This window comes from Cetorhinus maximus, chromosome 7, assembly GCF_964194155.1.
Source record: "Cetorhinus maximus chromosome 7, sCetMax3.hap1.1, whole genome shotgun sequence".
Lineage (NCBI taxonomy): Eukaryota > Metazoa > Chordata > Chondrichthyes > Lamniformes > Cetorhinidae > Cetorhinus > Cetorhinus maximus.
Window position 1 is genome coordinate 39,734,254 of NC_135885.1, and position 21,610 is coordinate 39,755,863.

General features: G+C 42.4%; 1 protein-coding gene across 2 annotated transcripts in view; it reads left to right on the forward strand.

The window, feature by feature from the left end:
* The window catches only part of LOC144682733 (protocadherin Fat 4-like), a 189,026-nt gene that overhangs the window by 143,586 nt on the left and 23,830 nt on the right, over window positions 1-21,610 (forward strand). For both annotated transcript variants that reach the window (XM_078545370.1, XM_078545371.1), the window contains exons 14-15: window positions 6,139-6,362; window positions 16,368-16,629. In XM_078545370.1, the coding sequence (XP_078401496.1) occupies window positions 6,139-6,362; window positions 16,368-16,629 (486 nt within the window). The remainder of the gene's footprint in view (window positions 1-6,138; window positions 6,363-16,367; window positions 16,630-21,610) is intronic.

The following is a 21,610-nucleotide window of genomic DNA, read 5'->3' on the forward strand; positions in this document are numbered from 1 at the left end:
CTTATGGCACTGGATCCAGGTGCGCCGCACCACGTCAAGAGAGCTCGCCACCTCCTCCCAGGCACGTTTGGTCACGCGGGGGTGGTGGTGGGGGGTGGGGGGGGGGCCTCCTCCTCCCATTCTGGGGTACGAGCACCTCCCGCCGTGCTGTCACCTCCTCGAGGGCAGCAAAGCAATCGTCAGAAAAACGAGGGGCACAGTGCCCCCCTGCCCTACCCTCCTGCCTGGCTTGCTCACCAGCAGCGCTCTGGGGAGCCCTTCCACTGGCCACAATTCCCAGCCTTTGCAAGGCTGCAGCAGCCTTTTGAAACAGGCCGCCGGATCACCATTGGACCCGGCAGTCATTGCAGTTCCACCGCCGCCCACCCACTCCCGCTGTCCTCGGGAGCCACGATTCATCCTGGGCGGGCCTTAATTGGCCCACCCGCGTAAAATGGTGGCACGGACCCGATCGCGAGTGGCAATCGGGTTCACGCCCACCTGCGCCAGCTCCCACACTGCCCACCCGACAGGCAGAAAATTTTGCCCCTGCAGATTCAAGGAGGCAGAATGCCATTACTGCCATAAAAAGGTCGCATAATAAAGCAGTACAGGGTGAAATCGGGGCAACCCATAAGGCAGCAGACCAAAATGATTGAAGTGAATAATATAACAGAACCTGAAGCTGCCAATAATGATATCTATTCCCTGTACAATGTCAAAGCAGTAAAAACTGAACCTATAACCGTCACAATCCAAGTGAATGGGAAGACACTAGTAATGGAGGTAGTTACGGGAACCTCAACCACAGTGGTGGGAGAGTACACATTTAAATGCTTAAATGTAGGTATCTAGCCACTGAATCTGGAGCGAACCATGGCTCAATTGATGACATACACTGGAGAATCCATACAGGTTTGTTTTTATTCATTCATGAGATGTGGGATTCACTGGCTGGGCCAGCATATATTGCTTATCCCCAGTTGCCCTTGAGAAGGTGATGGTGAGCCACCTTCTTGAACCACTGCAGTCCATGTGGTGTAGGTACACCCACAGTGCTGTTAGGAAGGGAGTTCCAAGATTTTGACCCAGTGACAGTGAAGGAACGACAATATATTTCCAAGTCAGGATGGTGAGTGACTTGGAGGGGAACTTCCAGGTGGTGGTGTTGCCATCTATCTGCTGCCCTTGTCCTTCTAGATGGTAGTGGTCGTGGATTTGGAAGGTGCTGCCGAAGGAGCCTTGGTGAATTCCTGCAGTGCATCTTGTAGATGGTACACACTGCTGCTACTGTGCGTCGGTGATGGAAGGAGTGAATGTTTGTGGATGTGGTGCCAATCAAGCAGGCTGCTTTGTCCTGGGTGGTGTTAAGCTTCTTGAATGTTGTAGGAGCTGCACTCATCCAGGCAAGTGGGGAGTATTCCATCACACTCCTGGCTTGTGCCTTGAAGATGGTGCACAGGTTTTGGGGAGTCAGGAGGTGAGTTACTTGTCACAGGATTCCTAGCCTCTGACCTGCTCTTGTAGCCACAGTATTTATATAGTTAGTCCAGTTCAGTTTCTGGTCAATGGTAACCCCGGGATGTTGATAGTGGGAGATTCAGTGATGGTCATGCCATTGAACATCAAGGGGCGATGGGTGGATTCTCTCTTGTTGGAGATGGTTATTGCCTGACACTTGTGTGGCATGAATGTTACTTGCCACCTGTAAGCCCAAGCCTGGATATTGTCCAGGTCTTGTTGGATTTGGACAAGGTTAGAAGGCAGTACCTGTGTCCAATGGGCAACAGACAGCCCAGCTTCCAGTGATCATAGTGACAGGCAAAGGACCTAGCCTTCTGGGCTGAGATGGGTTACAAAAAATTAAGCTCAACTGGTCTGAAATATTTCGCTTGAGAACAGGAGGAGTTCATTAGCTGCTAAGGGAATGTGACGTTGTATTTCAAAATGAGTTAGGAGAATCGAAGGACCTTCACAAGATGCAAGGATCCATCAGGTCAGAGTTGGTTCCTCTGGAAAATCATGAAGAGAAACAAAATGAATTTAGTGCCATTCTGAAAAAACTGAAGAAACAGTTGGCAGAGAAGACTCAACAATGTTCAATATTCCAGGAAGAAGCCAAGAGATACAAGAAAGAGACTGAAGAGTTGAAGGATCAGCTGAATGAAACATAAGAGGCATTAGAAGGAAAAGCCGTGGAACTTTCAAAGATGCGAGTGGATAATGAAGCCATGGGTAGTTCAACTACCAAACTGAGCCAAGTTAAGATTTCACCAGAGAGAAATTTGGCTGACTGTGAAATCAAAATGAAGGACAAGACGAAACACTGTGGTAAACAGAAAAAGAAAGGACAGAAATCAGTTCAGAAAGGCCAATTGGCTATGTCTACAGAACTTTCTCTGCAGCCGAGAAAGGTTATTCCCAACTTGGAAAGGAAGGTTTACCAGTAACATTTGGAGTGAAGAAATTCCACTTGTATCTGCATGGATGACATTTCACCATAGTGTCGGACCATAAACCATTCATGGGTTTATTCAATGAGGATAAAGCCATTCCGCTAATAGCCTCAGTAAGAATTCAACGCTGGGCTTCAATATTATCTTCGTATGAGTATACCTTTATGCACTTTATAATTTATGCACTGCATTGCAAATGAGGATGCACTCAGTCATCTCCCATTACTAGATAGCATTATAAATGCTCCAGTGCCACAAGAAGTTGTGCTTGTACTGAATTCCTTGGACTCCTGTGTGTGTGAAGCAAATAAGGAATTGGATGAACAGAGATCCAATTTTGTCGAAAGTCCGAGACCTTGCATTGGAAGGGTGGTCGAATTCACCAGTATCTGAAGAGGTAAGACCATTCCGTGCCCATAAAACAGAGTTAAGCTGTCAAGATGGAATCTTATTGTGGGGATGAAGAGTCGTCGTCCCTTCGCAAGGAAGAGAACCACTCTTGACAGAGCTTCACAGTGCGCACCCAGGCATATCAAAGATGAATTTGCTTGCAGGAAGCTATGCCTGATGGCCAGGCATAGACAGTGACATTGAAAACATGGTCAAACACTATCTCCAGTGTCAGCAACAAAAGAAGTTGCCTGTTTCAGCTCAACTGCAGCAGTAGGAGTAGCCTGGTTGACCCTGGGTTAGACTACATGTTGATTGTGTAGGGCCATTCTTAGGTACCAGGGGCAGAATTTTCTGCTCGTCGGGCGGGTACACGCCCGACCCGAATGAGCGTAAAATGACCCGTGTTGACGTCGGGTGAGCGTCCCGACGTCATTGCGTACTCACGGTCGGTGGTCAAGCGCAGGAGTTGGCAGTGTGCCCGCTGTCAATTAAGACTCTAATTGAATTAAATTTCTCACTGCCCATCCAATCTTACAGTAGGCGGCCAGAGGAAAAGGCCAAGCGGTCTTTGCATTTTTTGCGAAACTTCATCCATGGGTGAGACATGGTTTCAATCCGTCATTAAAAAAAACATTTCATACTAATTTCCAACATGTCCCTGCTCATGTGTCAGAGTCACATGAGGGGGCGTGTTTTTTAACACCTTAAAATTCTTTATTTTAATTATTTTATATCTTCATCTCCCTGAGGCAGCTCTGTGCCTTAGGGAGCTTTTCCTGCGCACATGCGCAGACTTGCCCTCTCGCCCTCCTCCTTCCCCCCTCAGCCCTCACACACAGGCAGTGCTGCAGCATGTGTTTCATGCTGGTCAGGCCTTAATTGGCCGCCAGCGTGAAATCGTGGTCACAGTCTGATCGCGGGTGGTGGTCGGCTTCCCGGCTGCTCCCACCCACACCCGCCAAGCCTGCCCGACAATGGCAAAATCCTGGCCCATGTTTTTATTGACTATAGATGCGCATTCTAAGTGGATAGATGTGTATGAAGTCAGATCACCAACATCGAGTGCAACTATTGAAAAGCCGCATCAATGTTTTAGAATACATGGCCTACCGGAAGTCATCATTCCGGATAACAGTACAATCTTTACTAGTACAGAATTTCAAGATTCATGAGCTAAATGGAATCAAACATATTAAAACAGCACCGTATCATCCCTCATCAAATGGTTTAACTGAAAGAGCTGTGCAAACTTACAAAACTGGAATGAAGAGGTTATCCGAGGGTACCCTAGAAACTCGACTTTCCCGTTTTCTTCTCAATTATCATATGATGTCTCATTCAACTACGGTCTGAATTATTGATGAAACGCTGACTACATATAAGGTTAAGTCTGGTGTTTCCAAACTTAGAGGAGAAGGTAGAGAAGAATCAGAGTAATCAAAAATTGAATCACAATATTCATAGCAAAGCTCAAAGATTTACAGTAGGAGATACAGTTTTCGTGAGGAATTTGGAAGTGGACCTTGTTTGATTCCTGGTATAATTGTCTCAGAAACTGGTCCCTTGTTCTTTCAGGTGGAAGTGGAAGACCAAATTGTTCAAAAACATGTGGGTCATCTTAGGAATAGAGAGGCATTCCAACAAACAGCTATTCCGCCTGTGATTAATGTCAAACCACTAAGGTTAACCTTTCCTGAGGTGATAGATCGACCTAGAATAGACATACCCAATGTTCCTGTAGAGTTGCCCAGCCCTGAACTGCCACTTTCTAATGATGTGCTTGATGCTGCAGTTCCTGATCATGTCAATCCAGTGGGTGAACCTCAAGTGGTAGAGCAATGCTGCTCTAACCGAATAAGGAAACCACCTCAGAGAATTAATCTTTAATCACCTGACCTGTATACATGTATATGTTGTGGATTAAAATGTTCTTTGTAAATAGGAAATGTAAAAACCCTAAAGGGGAGGAAATGTAGTGATTGAAGCTATCGCCTTTCCCCTCCTGCCTATCAGGAGTCACATGATTGTTCTTGTGGACTCTAACAAATGAGCCCTAAGCGTGGGTAATCAGAGGGCATGGCTTTCAAGTCGAGGACATGGTTCAAGCATGTAGCTTCTGAAGGGCTCTCTGTAATAAAGATATCTGTTTCAAGTAGAAACCTACCTGGTATGTCAAATCGTTACAGGGGGCTTGACAGGGTAGATGCTGAGTGGATATTTCCCCTTGCGGAGGAATCTAGAACTAGGGGCACAGTTTAAAAATTGGGGCTCTCCCCATTTAAGATGGAGATGAGGAGGAATTTCTTTCCTCAGATGTTCTTTAATCTTTGAAATTCTCTTCCACAGAGTGCAGTGGAGGCTGGGTCATCAAATGTATTCAAGGCTGGGTTAGACAGATTATTGATCAACAAGGGAGTCAAGGGTTATGGGATTAGGGTGGCAGGAAAGTGGAGTTAAGGCCACAATCAGATCAGCCATGATATTATTGAATGGTGAAGTAGGCTAAATGGCCTACGACTGCCCCTATTTCTGGCAAGAGTGGGGTAATGGGTGACTGGGACTTTGTACAACTCATGACACAGGCACCAGAGCTTCAGATGAGCTGTACAGATGATAAAAGATGGGAGGCCAGCTTAAGACCATTGGAATAGTCGAGGTTGGAAGTGACAAAAGCATGAATGAAGGCTTCAGTAGCAGATGGGCTGAGACAGGGACAGAGATGGGTGAGACTTTTGCATTTTCCTGTTCTTAAAATTCTTGAGCTTATTTCCTTATATTAAAAATATCACCTTATAAAATTAGTTTTATGTACATTTACAAGCCTGTAACACAGAGAAAGTTTAAGAGAAGGGGGAAATATTTTGCTATTATTTTATACAGAAGAATATGAAACAGACATGATGGGTTGAATGGCCTCCTTCCATGCTGTATAATTCTATGAATAGAATGAATTCAGACAGTTATCTGTAGCTCACTGGTAGAAATGCTGACAACTGATGGGCAATAGGGACTGGAGAACTGCACAGGCAAGTCTTGGAACTAGGATCCCAGTTTATACAAGTCTGGAGGTAAAAGAACAAATGTTGGAGCAGCAGGAATACAAGTGAGGCAGTCAGGGTAAGGATGTGAATTTCTAAATCCTGGAAAAGTGACTCCCGAACCGAAGGATAACTGGAGAATATGATCTGAGGGTCAAGGCAATGCTGACGTGTACCCTTTGTGGTTGAGAGAATGTCATTTGTGCTGGAGTGATTGTACTTATGGTTACAGGGCCACTATGGTGAATTTAACTATTTATCCTCAAATGCAGCTACTTCTCCAGATACAGCAATAAATCTCGATGGACAATTTCATCTTGACTATTTCATTAAAGAAAGTTATAAACGTGGACAACTATTGAAGAACCACATAAAGAGAAAACAAAATCAAAAAGGAGATGGGGATACCAGTAGCATTGAAATACAGTTCAGAACATACTCATCAGAAGGAATGCTGCTGCACATACAAGGAAGTATAAACTATATCGCTGTCAAGGTAAATTTATTTTCAGTATTGTAATCAATAAAATCAACTAAATAATAAATTATTTCCTTCAGAGATTTTAATTGCAGATGAACTCACATTACGAGCACTAAGCACTATTAATGAATTGCAGCATAATCCTTTTTTGCTGCATCCATGTCCAAAAATATTTTTCATGTGATTTAATTCATCAATCTGGTGTCATTTATGCTGTAATTTTACAACAACAACAATAACTAACATTTATGTCGTGCCAGAGGCATAATCAGAAATAAACGAACAAAAGCAGGAGACGTTTGGAGCGATAACAAAAGGCTTGATCAAAGAGGTCTGTTTAGAGGAAGGTTTTAAATAAGGAGAGGGAGCTGGGAAAAATTAGGAAGGGAATTCCAGAGTGTGGGGCTTAGATGGCTGAAGACACAACTGGTGTGAAGAGAATAGGGCACAGAAGTTCAGAGTCAGATGAACAGAGGATTCTGCAGGGAGGATTGGAGGAAATTACAGAGATATGCATGTATGAGGCCATGACAGAATTTAATCAACAGAAGGAGTCGGGAGACTAGGAGCCAATGTAAGTTGGCAATGACATGGGTGATAGAGGTGCAGTGTTTTCTTCAGGTTTGGCTAGGATAGCAGAGTTTTGGAAGGATGGAAGGCAGTCCAGGAGAGCATTGAATCATGCTCATGCCTGGTTATTCTTACCTATCCAGATGTAGACAGTGAATTTTCTGCAATTGCTTCTCTTTGCGCTTGACCATTACCTCTGGATCTATCAAAGACCTGACCTTGGCCCCTGCTATTTCTCATACAAATTCTGCCACTTGATAACATCATCCAAAAATGCAATCTTTGGTTCCACATGTATGCTAACAACACCCAGTAGCCCTCTCAACCCCTTCATTGCCTTGCTAATTTCAGACTGCTTATCTGATCTCCGGTCCTGGTTGAGATAAAATTAAATATTGAGGAGACTGAGGTTATTGCCTTAAGTCCCCACCACAAACTAAGTTCCTTTGCTACTGATTCCATCCAATCCCTGGCCAGCATGTCAGAGTGAACCAGACTGTTTACAACTTTGGCATCCAATTTGGCCCTGCATGAGCTTCTGACTCATATCCTATCTGATGTTCCCTTTAAAATGTAGTTGTTGTGTACAGCATGCTTTTTTTATATTGCCATGAGGATGTGTTATTTATCCCAGGACAAGGTCTGTGTGGTACCTTTCAGTCCTTTTTGGCCACAGACTCATGCAGCTCAACATCAAGGAACATTGATCCTATCCAAAAACCAAGACCTTCTACTTCCATATTATTGCCCTTCTCCATTTTTGCCCCAGCCTATCTGCTCCTGAAACCCAGATTCATGCTTGTGTTACTCTTTAAAGAAACCTTGCGGTGGGATTTTTCGCTGAGCGGGCCGGTACGCACATGACCCGCTCGAACGTAAAATGACACGAGCGAGTGTCCCGATGTCATTGCACACTAGCACGATATTTTGGTCGGTGGGTGCGCGCAGGAGTTGGCAGCACGCCCGCCAACAATTAAAAGGCCTGGTAAGGCCATTAACAATGTAATTGAATTAAATCTTTTGCTGCCCATCCAACCTTACAGTTGGCAGGCAGGGGTAAAGGCCAAGCAGCCTTTGCAGTTTTTGCAAAACCTCATCCATGGGTGGGATGAGGTTTCGATTTGTCATTAAAAAAAATTTTTTCATTTCATCCTAATTTCTAACATGTCCCTGCTCATGTGACAGAGACCATAAGACCATGAGACATAGGAGCAGAAGTAGTCCATTTGCACCATTGAGTCCTCTCTGCCATTCAATGAGATCATGGCTGATCTGATAATCCTCAACTTCACTTTCCTGCCTTTCCCCCATAACCCTTGATTCCCTTACTGTTTAAAAATCTGTCCATCTCAGCCTTGAATATACTTAACAATCCAGCCTCTACAGATTGACTATCCTCTGAGAGAAGAAATTCCTCTTCATCTCTGTCTTAAATGGGTGACCCCTCACTCTGAGATTATGGCCTCCGGTCCTAGACTCTCCCACAAAGGGAAACAACCTCTCAGCATCTACCCTGTCAAGTCCCCTAAGAATCTTATATGTTTCAATAAGGTCGCCTCTCATTCTTCTAAACTCCCAATGAGTATAGGTCCAACCTACTCAACCTCTCCTAATAAGAAATCCCTCCATACCCAGGATCAACCTAGTGAACCTTCTCTGGACTGCCCCCAATGCCAATATATCTTTCCTTAGATAAGGGGACCAAAACTGTTCACAGTATTCTAGGTGTGGTCTAACTGGTGCCTTGTATAGTTTTAGCAAGACTTCCCTATTTTTATACTCCATTCCCTTTGAAATAAAGGCCAACGTTCCATTTGCCTTCCCTATTACCTGTTGAACTTGTATGCTAGCTTTTTGGGATTCACACATGATGACCCCCAAATCCCTTTGTGCTGCAGCTCTCTTCAATCTTTCTCCATTTAAGTAATATTCGGCTCCTGTATTCTTCTTGCCAAAGTGCATAACCTCACATTTTCCCACATTATATTCCATCTGCCATGTTTTTTCCCACTCACTTAATCTGTCTATATCCCTCTGTAGACTCTTTGTGTCATCCTCACCACTTGCCTTCCCACCTATTTATGTGTCATCCACAAACTTGGCGATAGTACATTCATTTTCCTCATCCAAGTCATTAATATATATTGTAAATAATTGTGCCCCTAGCACTGATCCCTGTGGCACTCCACTAGTTACCAGTTGCCCACCTGAAAATGCCCCGTTTCTCAACTCTCTATCTTCTATTAGTTAGTCAATCCTCTATCCATGCTAATATACGACCCCAACACCCTGGGCTCTTATCTTATTAAGTAGTCTTGTGTGGTGCCTTATCAAGTGCCTTTTGGAAATCCTAATGTATTACATCTACTGGTTACCCTATATCTATCCTGCTTGTTACCTCCTCAAAGAATTCTAATAAATTTATCAGGTATGATTTCCCCTTCATGAAGCCATGCTGACTCTGCTTGATTATATTATGCATTTCTAAATGCTCTGCTATTTCATCCTTTATAATAGACTCTAACGTTTCCCAATGACGGATGTTAAGCTAACTGGCCTATAGTTACCCGTTTTTTGTCTCCCTCCCTTTTTGAATAAGGATGTTATTTTGGCAGTTTTCCAATCCTCTGGGACTTTTTCAGAGTCTAAGGATTCTTGGATGATTACCTCCACTGCATCCACTATCTCTGCAGCTATTTCCTTTAATATCCTAGGATGCAACCAATCAGGTCCAGGTGACTTATCAGCCTTTCGCCCCATTAATTTCCCTAGTACTTTTTCTCTAGTGATAGTTACTGTATGTATTTCCTCCCCCGCTTTTGCCCCATGAGTATTTATTATTTTTGGTATGCTATTAATGTCTTCTACCATGAAGACAGATAGAAAGTATTTATTCAACTCCTCTGCCATTTCCTGGTTCCCATTATTATTTCCCTAGCCTCATTCTCTAAGGGCCCTATATTGACTTTGGCCTCTCTCTTCCTTTTTATATAGGCCAGGATTTCCCGGTCGGTGAGAGGGGGACAAGACCCGCTCGCCGACGTGTAAAATGACGCGGGATGACGTCAGGCGGAACTCCTGATGTCACCCCGCCTCATTTCAATTTTCAGGTGGGCGGGGGCTCAGCAGAATCGGCTGGGCGCCCGCCGACCTGTCAATGGCCAATTGAGGCCATTGACAAAGTAATTAAAGTACTTAATGGACCTGCCCGTCCAACCTTAAAGTTGGCGGGCAGGCCAGGAGCCCTGGCGGGCATTGGAAAAAGCAAGAAACCTCATCCACCAGTGGGATGAGGTTTCATGAAGGTTTTTAAATTTTTAATAAAAGTGTTAATAAAAGTGATGGACATGTCCCAACTCATGTGACAGTGTCACATGAGGGGACATGTCAGGGGAATTTTTTTTTTTCTATTGTTAACATTTTAAATTTGGTACCAATCTCCCTGAGGCAGCACTTAGCCTCAGGAGATGAGTGTGCTTTTTCATGTGCATGCGCGATAGAGCGCACTCTCGGTTTAGGGATTTACCCCCCACCGCCCGCACAGGGAGCGCACAGTGTTTCCTTGTGGATGTCATGCTGGGCGGGCTTCAATTGTTCTGCCCACATAAAATGGCAGCGTGCCCCCGATTGGGGGTGCCAATCGGAGGCACGCCTCCACGTGCCCACTCCTCAACTTCCCCCCCAGTGGGAGGAAAATTCTGCCCATAAAGAAGCTTTTACTGTGTATTGTTATATTACTTGCTAGCTTACCCTCAAAGCCTATTTTCTTCCTCTTTTTATTTTTCTGGTCATCTTCTGTTGGTTTTTAAAACTTTCCCAATCCTCTGGCTCACCACTAATCTTTGCCACACTGGATGTTTTTTCTTTCACTTTAATACTATCCTTAACTCCCTTGTTAACCATGGTTGGTTTATCCCCTTACTACAATCCTTCTTCCTCACTGGGATATATCTTTGTTGTGAGTCATGAACTATTTTATTCAACGTCTGTCATTGTTCATCAGCCGTCTTTTTTGCCAAACTCCTTTCCCAGTCCATTCCTGCCAACTCTGCCTCATTCCTTTGTAATTACCATTATTTAAGTTTAGCACAGTTGTTTCACTCTCAAATTGAATGCTAAATTCCACCATGCTATGATCAGTGTTTCCTAGGGGAACTTTTACTCTGAGATCCTTTATTAAATCTGCCTCGTTACACATTACTAGATCCAAAATAGCCTGATCCCTGATTGGATCCACAACATATTATTCTAGGAAACTTTCCCGAATACACTCTATGGATTCTTGCTCATGGCTACCTCTGCCAATTTGATTTCCCCAATCTACATGAAGGTTAAAGTCACCCATGATTAATATACAGCCGATTTTACATGCCCTCATTATCTCCTGATTTATCCTCTGTCCTACAGCATAGCTACTGTTAGGGGGTCTATAGACTACTCCCACCAGTGTCTTCTTCCCCTTGTTATTCCCTGCCTCTACCCATATGGATTCCACATCTTCCGATCCAAGATCATTTCTTGCTATTATAACTATTCCATCGCCTACTAACAAAGCTACCCCACCACCCTTTTCTTCCTGCCTGTACTTTCGAAAAGTCACATATCCCTGAATATTTAGTTCCCAGCTTTGATCTCCTTGTAACCATGTCACCGTAATGGCTATAAGATCATATCCATCAACCTCTATATGTGCTGTCAATTAATTTATTTTGTTCCAAATACTAAGTGCATTTAAGTAAAGAGTCATTAATTTTGCCTTTTTACCACTTTTTCCCTCTTTGACCCTAATTGCTGCTGTTTTTTAATGTTTGTACACTCTGTCCCTTCCTGCCACACTCTGGGAGTCATTATCAAAGTAGCTGTCCTGCAAGGCAGCCATATCTTTCTGCTTTGTAAGCCTACTTATCCCCTCTCCAGAACACCCTCTATTTAGTCAGGTGAGGGGACATGTTTTTTAACATTTTAAAAATCTTTATTTTTAATTTTCAAAACTCTTCATGCCCCTGAGGCAGCTCTGTGCGCATTTGCAAACTTGCACTCTCTCCCTCCACCACCACCCCCCAACCCTCACATAGGCAGCGCTGAGCGCTGAAGCACGTGTTTCATGCTAGTTGGGTCTTAATTGGACCGCCAGTGTGAAATCGCGGTCCTGCCTGATCGCGGGCAGCGGTCAGCTTCCCGACCACTCCCATCTGTCCCCACCGAGACCACCCGACAAGGGAAAAATCCCGGCTCAGAAGTTCTTATTTGTTTTATTTATTGTGAATATACTTATCACTATTTTATTTTTCCTATTGTGCATAAACCATGTTTTTTGTAGCTTACCGTAGCGATGATATTCAAACAGTCTGTTAGTTTTAAGCCCTAAAGGCTCCCCATTGTCTTCAGGCAGCATCAAGCACCAGAAAAGGAAATGGTGGCTGGATTTTAACAGGGGAGTGTTTTGTAGACAGAGAACGCAGAGTTTTGGTTAGAAAACCCGGAAGTCTGCGTTTCCCCACATGCTGTTGGGTTTTAACTCCACAAGATGTGGTTTTTCCTCCTTGCCAGACTCCTCACCTGAATGTCAGTCTGATCGTCAGGCTTGACTTCCAGTCAGGCAGTGTGGACTTTGGACCAGGCTGCTAGCACATGTTGGTCAGACCTATGGCACTGGGGAGTCTGATCCCTAGCCTGGGTGTCTTTGATTTGAGGGCAGGAGGGCTTGGTGAGGAGTCTGATGGAGGGGAGCTTGGAGAGTCAAGAGGAAGCAATCCTGCTCCCCCTGGTCCACTGGCAATCCTGTAAAGACCTTTACCTTTTCCCCAAAGTTGTCCTCGCCTCCCTTCAGCTTCCAGGTTTCCTGAGGCCAACCACTGTTAAACAACAACAACTTATATTTATACAGTGCCTTTAACATAAGAAGACATTTAAAGGAAATTTCTCAGTTGCATTATAAATCAAAATATGGGCTGAATTTTCACCCCCGTCGGGGGCGAAGTTGAAGGACGGGCGCGCAGAGGCGCACTTCCGATCGACGCCCCCAATTGGGGGCACGGCGCCGTTTTACATGGGTGGGCCAATTAATGTCCTGTGTGCTCCCTGTGCAGGTGGGGGGAATCCCAAAATCGAGAGTGCGTTCTTTCGCGCATGCGCGCAAATGAGTGCACTCATCTCCTTGAGGCTAAGTGCAGTCTCAGGGAGATTGGCTCTAAATGTTAAAAACCTAAAAATAGAAAAATAAAATTTCCCTAACATGTCCCCTCATGTGACAATGTCACATGAATTGGGACATGTCCATAATTTTTACAAAAACTTAATTAAAATTTTTAAGAACCTACATGAAACCTCATCCTGCCGGTGGATGAGGATTCATGTTTTTTCTAGTTCCCGCCGGGGCTCCTGGCCTGCCCGCCAACCATAAGGTTGGACGGGCAGGTCCTTTAATTACTTAATTGACTCTGTCAATAGCCTCAATTGGCCATTGGCAGGTCGGCGGGCGCACAGCTGAATTCACTGCGCCCCCGCCTTACTGAAAATTTAAATGGGGCGCAGTGACGTCGGGAGTTCCACCCAATGTTACTGCGTGTCATTTGTGTCAGTGAGCGGGCCCTGCCCCTGCTCGCCGACGCGTAAAATCCTGCCCAAGGAGATATTAGCTTAGCTGACCAAAAGGCTTGGTCAAAGAGGTATGTTTTAAGGAGTGTTTTAAAGAGGAAAGTGAAGCAGAGAGGTGGAGAGGTATAGGGAGGGAATTTCAGAACTTAAGGCCTAGGCAGGTGATGGCACAGCTACCAATGGTGGAGCAGTTAAAATTGGGGATACTCAAAGGCCAGAATTAGAGGAGTGCAGTTATTTCAGAGTTGGAGAAGATTAAAGTTAGGGAAGGATAAGACCATAAATGGAATTTGAAAACAAGGATGAGAGTTTTAAATTCAAGACCTTGCTTGACTGGGAACCAATGTAGGCCAGCAAACACAGTGGAGATAGGTGAATGGGACTAGGTGCAAGTTAGGAGATAAGCAGCAGAGTTTTGGATGATCTCAAGTTTACATAAGATAGAATGTGGGACACCAGCCAGATGTGCATCAGAATAGTCAAGTCTAGAGGTAATGAAAACCTGAGTGAAGGTCCCAACAGCACATGAGCTGAGATGGGCAATGTTGGACAATGTTACAGAGACAGAAATAGACAGTCTTAGTGATGCCATGAATATGAGGTCTGAAGCTAATTTTAGGGTCAAATGTGACACCAAAATTACAAACAAATTTAATCTCAGACTGTTGCCAGTAAGAGGGATGGACTTAGCAACTAGGGACCAGAGTTTTGAGCAGTGACTGATAGCAATGGTCTCAAATCTTCCCAGTATTTAATTGGAGGAAATTTCTGCTCATCCAGTACTGGATTGTGGATAAACACCCTGATAGTTTAGCAACAGTGGAAGAGTCGAGAGCGGTGTTAGTAAAATATTACTGGGTGGCATCAGCATACGTGTGAAAACTAATGCTGTGCTTTTGCATGATATCATGGAGGGGCAGCATGTAAATGAGAAATAGGAGGTGACCAAGGAGAGATCCTTGGGGTGATACCAGAGGTAATGTTGCAGGAGCAGGAAGAGAAACCATTGCAAGTGATTTTCCGGCTACAATTAGATAGATAAGAATAGAACCAGGTGAGAGCAGCCCCACCCAGCTGGACAATAGTGAAGAGGCATAGGAGGATGAGGATGTGGTCAAAATGACAAAGGCTGCAGGCAAGTCGAGAAGAAAGAGGAGGGAAAGTTTGCCTTTGTCACAGTCGCATAGGATCTCATTTGTGACATAGATAAGAGCAGATTAAATTAGATGTTGCGAGTTTCAATTAAAATATTTAAAATGCCAACCTCCTGGGTTAGTTGCTTGTCCCTTGCCCTGTGTGGTAACTCTGGTTTTGTGTAATTTTTAGCATACCTTTAAGAAGGATGTTATAATGGAAGCTCACATGATCTTGTGTAACCAATAGTGGAGTAGCACGGGCTAACTCTGTAGTTAGTTAGTAGTTAGTTGGAAGTCAGTAGTCTGGAAGTGAGCAGCAGAAGTAGGTAGATAGAGTTTGGTGTAGAAACACACATGTAGCTGCTGAGTACCTTGTAAATAAACAGAATGTGTTCCACCTAAGAAGTGTCTGCAGAACTACTGTATCTAAAGTACCAACTCGGTCACCCTGCAACAAGCGTGCAAGTGTGATTCACAAGTCACCATAAACTAACGACTGAGTCACAACACCCTGCTTCCATGCAACCCGGAAGTGGACAGGCTAGGAGTCAGATTTGAGATTTAAGAATTTTTTAGAATGAAGAGTTTGATAAATTTACTGCAAAAATGAACTATTACCCAAGGACATTTTACAATGCAAATTTACATCAGGCAAAATGCATAAGATGGAGCAGCACAGTGTGACCCTGTAGATAAGGCAGCTATGGGATGTAGGTTTGAATTCAACCTATACCAAGAGGATGAAGATCTCCTCTACCTGACTGTTGTAAAGGCCCTACATAAAATGACTTTGGACACCTTGAATCCTGTTCCTAACAGATACGGGCTCATAGCACAAAAATGACCTGTAAAAGTGTAGCACCGATAGTGTTCTGAAGTTGAGGATTATTGTTATTGCAGAGTAGAGGCAGTATTTCAAATATTGATACCAAGTTGCCAAATGATATCCACAACAGAGTTCTGTGACATACGAATGGTTTTCATTCTCATTTTCATGTCAAAACGTTTTTCTTCAACTCTCATTTGACTATAAATGGTAGGTTAATTAACCATTTTTAAAGATTGTTTTCTTTGCATTGTACCTTTTCTTCTGTCCATTGTATGCAACCAAAAATGTGCTACAAGGTATCTGCCAACACCAGCACTTTTTGAGGAGGTACATGAAAGTGAAGTGCAGGTTCATTCTCTGACAACTTGGTGACCTAACAAGGACTGGGATCTCATCTTGAGAAGGGCAATTGACCAAGAACGTGTGCAATACGTTATCATGCAACTGACTAAAAATGCACAAAAATATAATTCCTCATGTTGATTAAAATTCACTAAAAAGAACCTTGAATTTGAAAACAAAGACAGCTTTAATGAATATGAAGTTAAGTAGGGCTGTGGAATGCAACCTCCAAAACAGATGGCAATGGTTTAAATCCTGGGATTACCTCTACTTGAGACCATCTGGCATGTTTGGTACCATGTGCCATCATCTATACATCGGAACCCAAGTATTTAAATAGAGAAAATAGAAATCCAGGCATATTTGTTGCAGTAAATGTGAGTGCTTCCATTTACCAGTCATGGATCAGAATAGCAGTGAACCCAAAGGAGGAGGATTGGTATTAATGACTTCCTATGGCAACATGCAGAGACAAGAATAGCATTTAAAATTAAACACAAAAATAAAGACATTTGAAACATAATGCTTTTTATCATTTATTTTTAGATTATGGACGGACGGATAAACTACATTTCTGATGCTGGCTCAATAGGAGACATTGAGCACCATTTACCAGATATCTCAGTTTCTGATGGAAAATGGCATACATTCAAAATGGAGAGCAATGACTTAGTCACTAGACTGATTCTTGACAAAAAACTCCTCAAAAACATCACACATCCCACTCATAAAGTGGGTGGGATTGAGTTCTCCACCTTCTCTTTGGGGCGAGCACTGGTATCACAGTTTGATAATCCAAATGAACTAGGTAATGTATTGTTGATATATGATTTTTTAAAATTTTATAAACTAAGTATGATGTCAACAAAACAAATTTAAATCCTGTTGATATAAAGCAACATTCAATAGGGAACAATTGAACTTCACCCTATTATTTGTGAGATAATGCATCTCCCTCACGATTGAAATTAGACATATAGGGCAGAATTTTGCCCTAGGTTGGCAGGCGGGCCCCATCGGCTTGGCGGCGGGCGAACACCTAACTCTGCCTCTGAAGCGGGCCCCGCCGCCATTTGAAATGGGCGGACCAATTAAGGCCCGTCCAGCGGTCTGCCCGATGGGAAGCGCTATGCGCTTCCTGTGCGGGGGCGGGAGGGATTCCCCAACTGTCAAAGTGCACTCTTTCGCGCATGCGTGTGAAAGAGCGCACTGCTCCCTGAGACCAAGTGCTGTCTCAGGGAGATTACTAACAGTGCTTCAAAGTGTCAAAATAGAAAAATAAAAAAAATATTAACATGTCCCCCTCATGTGACAATGTCACACGAGATGGGACATGTTAATAAATCTCTCATAAAGTTTATTTAAGATTTTTAAAATGGACATGAAACCTCATCCCGCCAGTGGATGAGGTTTCATGTATTATCAGAAGCCCGTTGGGGCTCCTGGCCTGCCCGCTAGCCTTAAGGTTGGACAGGCAGCGCCTTTAATTACCTTAATTATCCTGTCAATGGCCTCAATTGGCCATTGACAGGTTGACGGGTGGACAGCTGATTTCGCTGTCGGCCCGGCTTCCTGAATATTTAAATGGGGCGGGATGACGTCGGGGGTTCCTCCTGCGGCATTTTCGCGTCGGCGAGCGGGCCCCGCCCCCAAATCACTGACGGGAAAATTCAGGCCATAGTTGTTTTTTATGTGCTGGGACTTTTTAAAAAGCCGCATTTGTTTTCTTTGATTTTAATAAGTATCAATTTATAGAAACAATGTGCAAGGGTACAGGGAAAAAGCAGGAGAATAGCACTAAGTCATAATGCTCATTTGGAGAGCTGGTGCAGACATGATGGGCCGAATGGCCTCCTGCGCCGTAACAATTCTGAGAGTCTGATCATAGCCAAGTGTGAAAGGTACTTTAATGGTGTCCACTATTTAATATCATTTCTCTACAAAATAGATTACCAGTTTGAAAGTTCTCGCAAATTGCATTGTGGTAAATTAACAGAGTCATTTATTTAGTTCTAAATTTTAATTGGTTATGAGTGAGAGACTTAGTCTAAATATTTAACTCTGTGATTTATTGCCAAATAGAAAAGATAGAGTATATTTTCAAATTTACAATCAATGCTATTTTGAGTACAAACCAAACTACGTGCATTTCCATAGTATGTGAGGGAGGACTGAATTGGAGGTTATGCCGATAGGGTTAGATGAAGTCAGGTGTGAGGAGGTTCATGTGGAGTATTAAACATCAGCATAGACTAATTGGTCTAAATGCCCTGTTTTCATGCTGTAAGTTCTATGTAATTCTATGGTCTTCATATGTAAGAAGATTTTTCAAGGCACTTAACAGTAAAAATACAAATGAGACTAAGGTGTAAGCAAGAGGAGGAAAGGAGAAATGAGATGCGGGAGAAGTAGAAAGAGAAAGATTTCAAAAATAGGGAGCGAAGTAGCAAATCAGAGGGAATTGGTTAGGGACTTAGAAGCAGTAGTGTAATGGCTGAACAAGCAGTCACCAATTGCATGCGGAAAGGAGAAAGCTGATATTGGAGGAGTGATGGTTCTACAGGAATATAAGGCAGGTGAAAATCACTAAGATAGGGCAGGGTAAGGTCATAGAGAGATTTGAGTACAAGAATTTTTACTTAACGGGACAGAGGGAGCCAGCGGAGCTTGGAGATGGAAATGGTGAGCCTTATGCAGGTGAGGAAAAAGGCAGCAGTGTTTTGGATCAGTTGAAGCTTGTTCAGGGTTGAGGCAGCAAAACTAACTACAAGAGCATTAGGGATGTCATAAATAAAAATAGAAAATGCTGGAAAACCTCAGGTCTGGGAGCATCCATGGAGAGAGAAACCCAGCCAACATTCAAGTCCATCTGACTCTCCTTCAGGCAGGGCTTAGAGATTAGAGATGTCAGACATCCAAGAAATGAATTCAGGGGCTAGGATTTCCATGGCAGCAGAGGGATGGGGAGGAGAGGAAGTTAGAAGAGGAGGCAGAAAATATTACCAAGTTGAAAGAAAGTTGCCAGTACTGCTTCACTCTAAATATTACTGTTATAAATGATGAAATGGGAGAAGAAGCAATTAAGATTGCAAGACTATCATTGCCCCTGCTTGGGATAGAAAGGCTGCTGATTAAGAAAGAAAGCATATCAAGTACATGCATGCAAATTCTACTATCTCAGGTTAGAGTATTTGCAAGACCTTGTGAAAGAAAACCAAGTAAAATTAGCTTTGTTATTTTACGATAATATTGTAATTTGTATCATTTCTACTGGAGGAACTATTGCAATTAAGCCATGGTTGTCTTCTTAGGTAGCACAATGGTGGCTTGTAATATTAGTAATTAGAGCAACAAGTGAAAAATAGATTAGTAGGAGGAAGTCCAACTGATAGGCACACTTTACATTATAAGTGATGGAAGGAAAATTTGAGCAGTTTGTAAATAATATAGGAATTTAAGATAGCTTCTGAAAGCAGTATTTATTCAATACCATATGTATTTTGTTATGACATGGCAGATGATGTGTGCCAGGTGGACCAAATCCACAAGGGAAACTTAGCTACACGATCACAACGGTTTTGCAATTTGTATTTATTATGAGAAGTTGTGTGCGCTGAATTCAGAAGTAATGAGTCCACCAAGACATTTAGAGATTTTAAAAATTAAATTAGAATATTTATTAACAAAATAAAAGATTTCAAACACATACATAAGGCTACAAATTACTTAATCTTATAACAACTCCTAATATTCCTAATTATCCTGATTCCAGTTACACACTCCCTTTAAGGCAACAGTCCAAAGTAAATTTTAGATTTAAAACCAAATCAGCAAGTCAGCACAGTACCTACTTGATAGTGGAATTCCAAATGACTTCCTCAACTTCAATTGCTTTACATAGCAGGCTTATGCACAAATGGCTGGAGCTTCTTGAAGGCTGTTTCACACACCCCTGTTAGATCTTACGTGGCCCTCTCCTTACATAGCCTTTCATTCTCTTTTATATACGTTTCTCTCTCTTTAATATATAAATTCTATTGTTCCATATGTCTTTGAAACTGTACCTTCCTCATAATATAAAAACTTTCATGTTGCCAATATTGTCAGTAACCTTTGGGAAAAATAAACATACTTGTTATGGCACAGCCGATGGTAAATGTTGAGTTGCTCAAATTCCAAAGGGAAACTTGAAACAACTGCCACAACTGTTAGGCAATTTGTATAAATTTTGAGATGCATGCCTTGAATTCAGTAGCAATAAGACCACCGTGTCTTATAGGTTTCTTACAAAACTTTATTAATATAAGAAATGATTTAAGCACACACATAGATCTACAAATTACTACTGTGATAACTTTTAAATCCCATACTTAATCTAACTCCCAGTTACACTTTCATTAAGGCAACAGTAAGACACATAGATTTTAAAAGAACCAAGTATAGAAACACGATACCCTGAACAATCTAATTCAAAGTGAGTTTTCTTAACATCAGTTCTTTGTAGACAGCAGCTTGAGGCTTCGATGCTGGAGGTTTTTTCACGCCTTTAAATCTTAGAATGCCTTCTCTTACATACAGCCTTCTCTGCTTTATCCATATTTTCCCCTTTGAATGCAAATTCCCACTTTTTAACTGTCTTCGGATTTTATCTCTCTAATAAAAAAACTCAAATTCCCAATTGTACCAATAATCTTTGGGAAAAATAAACACACTGTTTCTTAACTTCTCTGGGCTAAGTGAAACATTTCACCCCTCCTTTGAAATCAATCTAGTCTGGTTTATTTAAAAATGCAAATGTTCCCTTTACCCCTATGTTTACCTACTTAACATATCAAACCCAGCTTATCTTCTGTAACACCAAAGTTTTCAGACCAGCTGCCTTTAATTCAATTAAGACCCCCCGCCATCATATGCACACACGCACACACAGACATAGACAGACCTCACTATTACTCTACTTTACAATAAATTCCAATAACATTATGAAAATAATTATATCTTCCTGATACACTCCTTAGCCTTGCTTTTCTGGATGGTGGAAAACAGACTAACATGCCTTTGAAGTCCAAACAATCCCTTAATTTACCTAAAAAAATGCAAACTCACTTCACACCTTACATGTTAAACCAGCATCCATGTTTACTCATTAGCATTTCAAGAACATTTCTACACCTACCTTCTTTTGATGTTTCCAAGCTTGCAATCTACTTGACTCCAAATGTAATTAAATCACACAAAGACACCTATACCTACACCCATAAACCTACTTCACAATAAACCAGAAAAATATTCTGAAAATTATTATACTTCCATCTCAATTTTCCATATTTTGTAGAGACAAAACAAAAAGGAAAAGATGCATAGACATTCCTGGAATCACTCTGCCACTTTACATTTAAAGTTAAAATCTAACTTTTATCATTCTAATAATTCAATTGGCACATGGTTTAAACACTATATGTGACAAGGAAAAGAAAAAAAACTGCAGATGCTGGAAATTTGAAACAATAACAAAACATTGGAAATGCTCAGCAGATCAGGCAGAAAATGTGATCGATCTAAGTCTTATATTCCACTTGTGGATCAACATGATAAGCTAAGCATGGTCAGTAAACAAGTGAGAAATAGATCACAGCCCACAGCTTTGCCTTGTGCAGTCCACTTAACCCATAAATTAGATAATTAATTGCAATTAAAATTTTAGAAACTCAACTCTTATTAATTTGTTTGTAAATAAATAAACGTGTAGACTGCTTAGTGGTTATGATGACGTCAGTGTGAAAATGCCT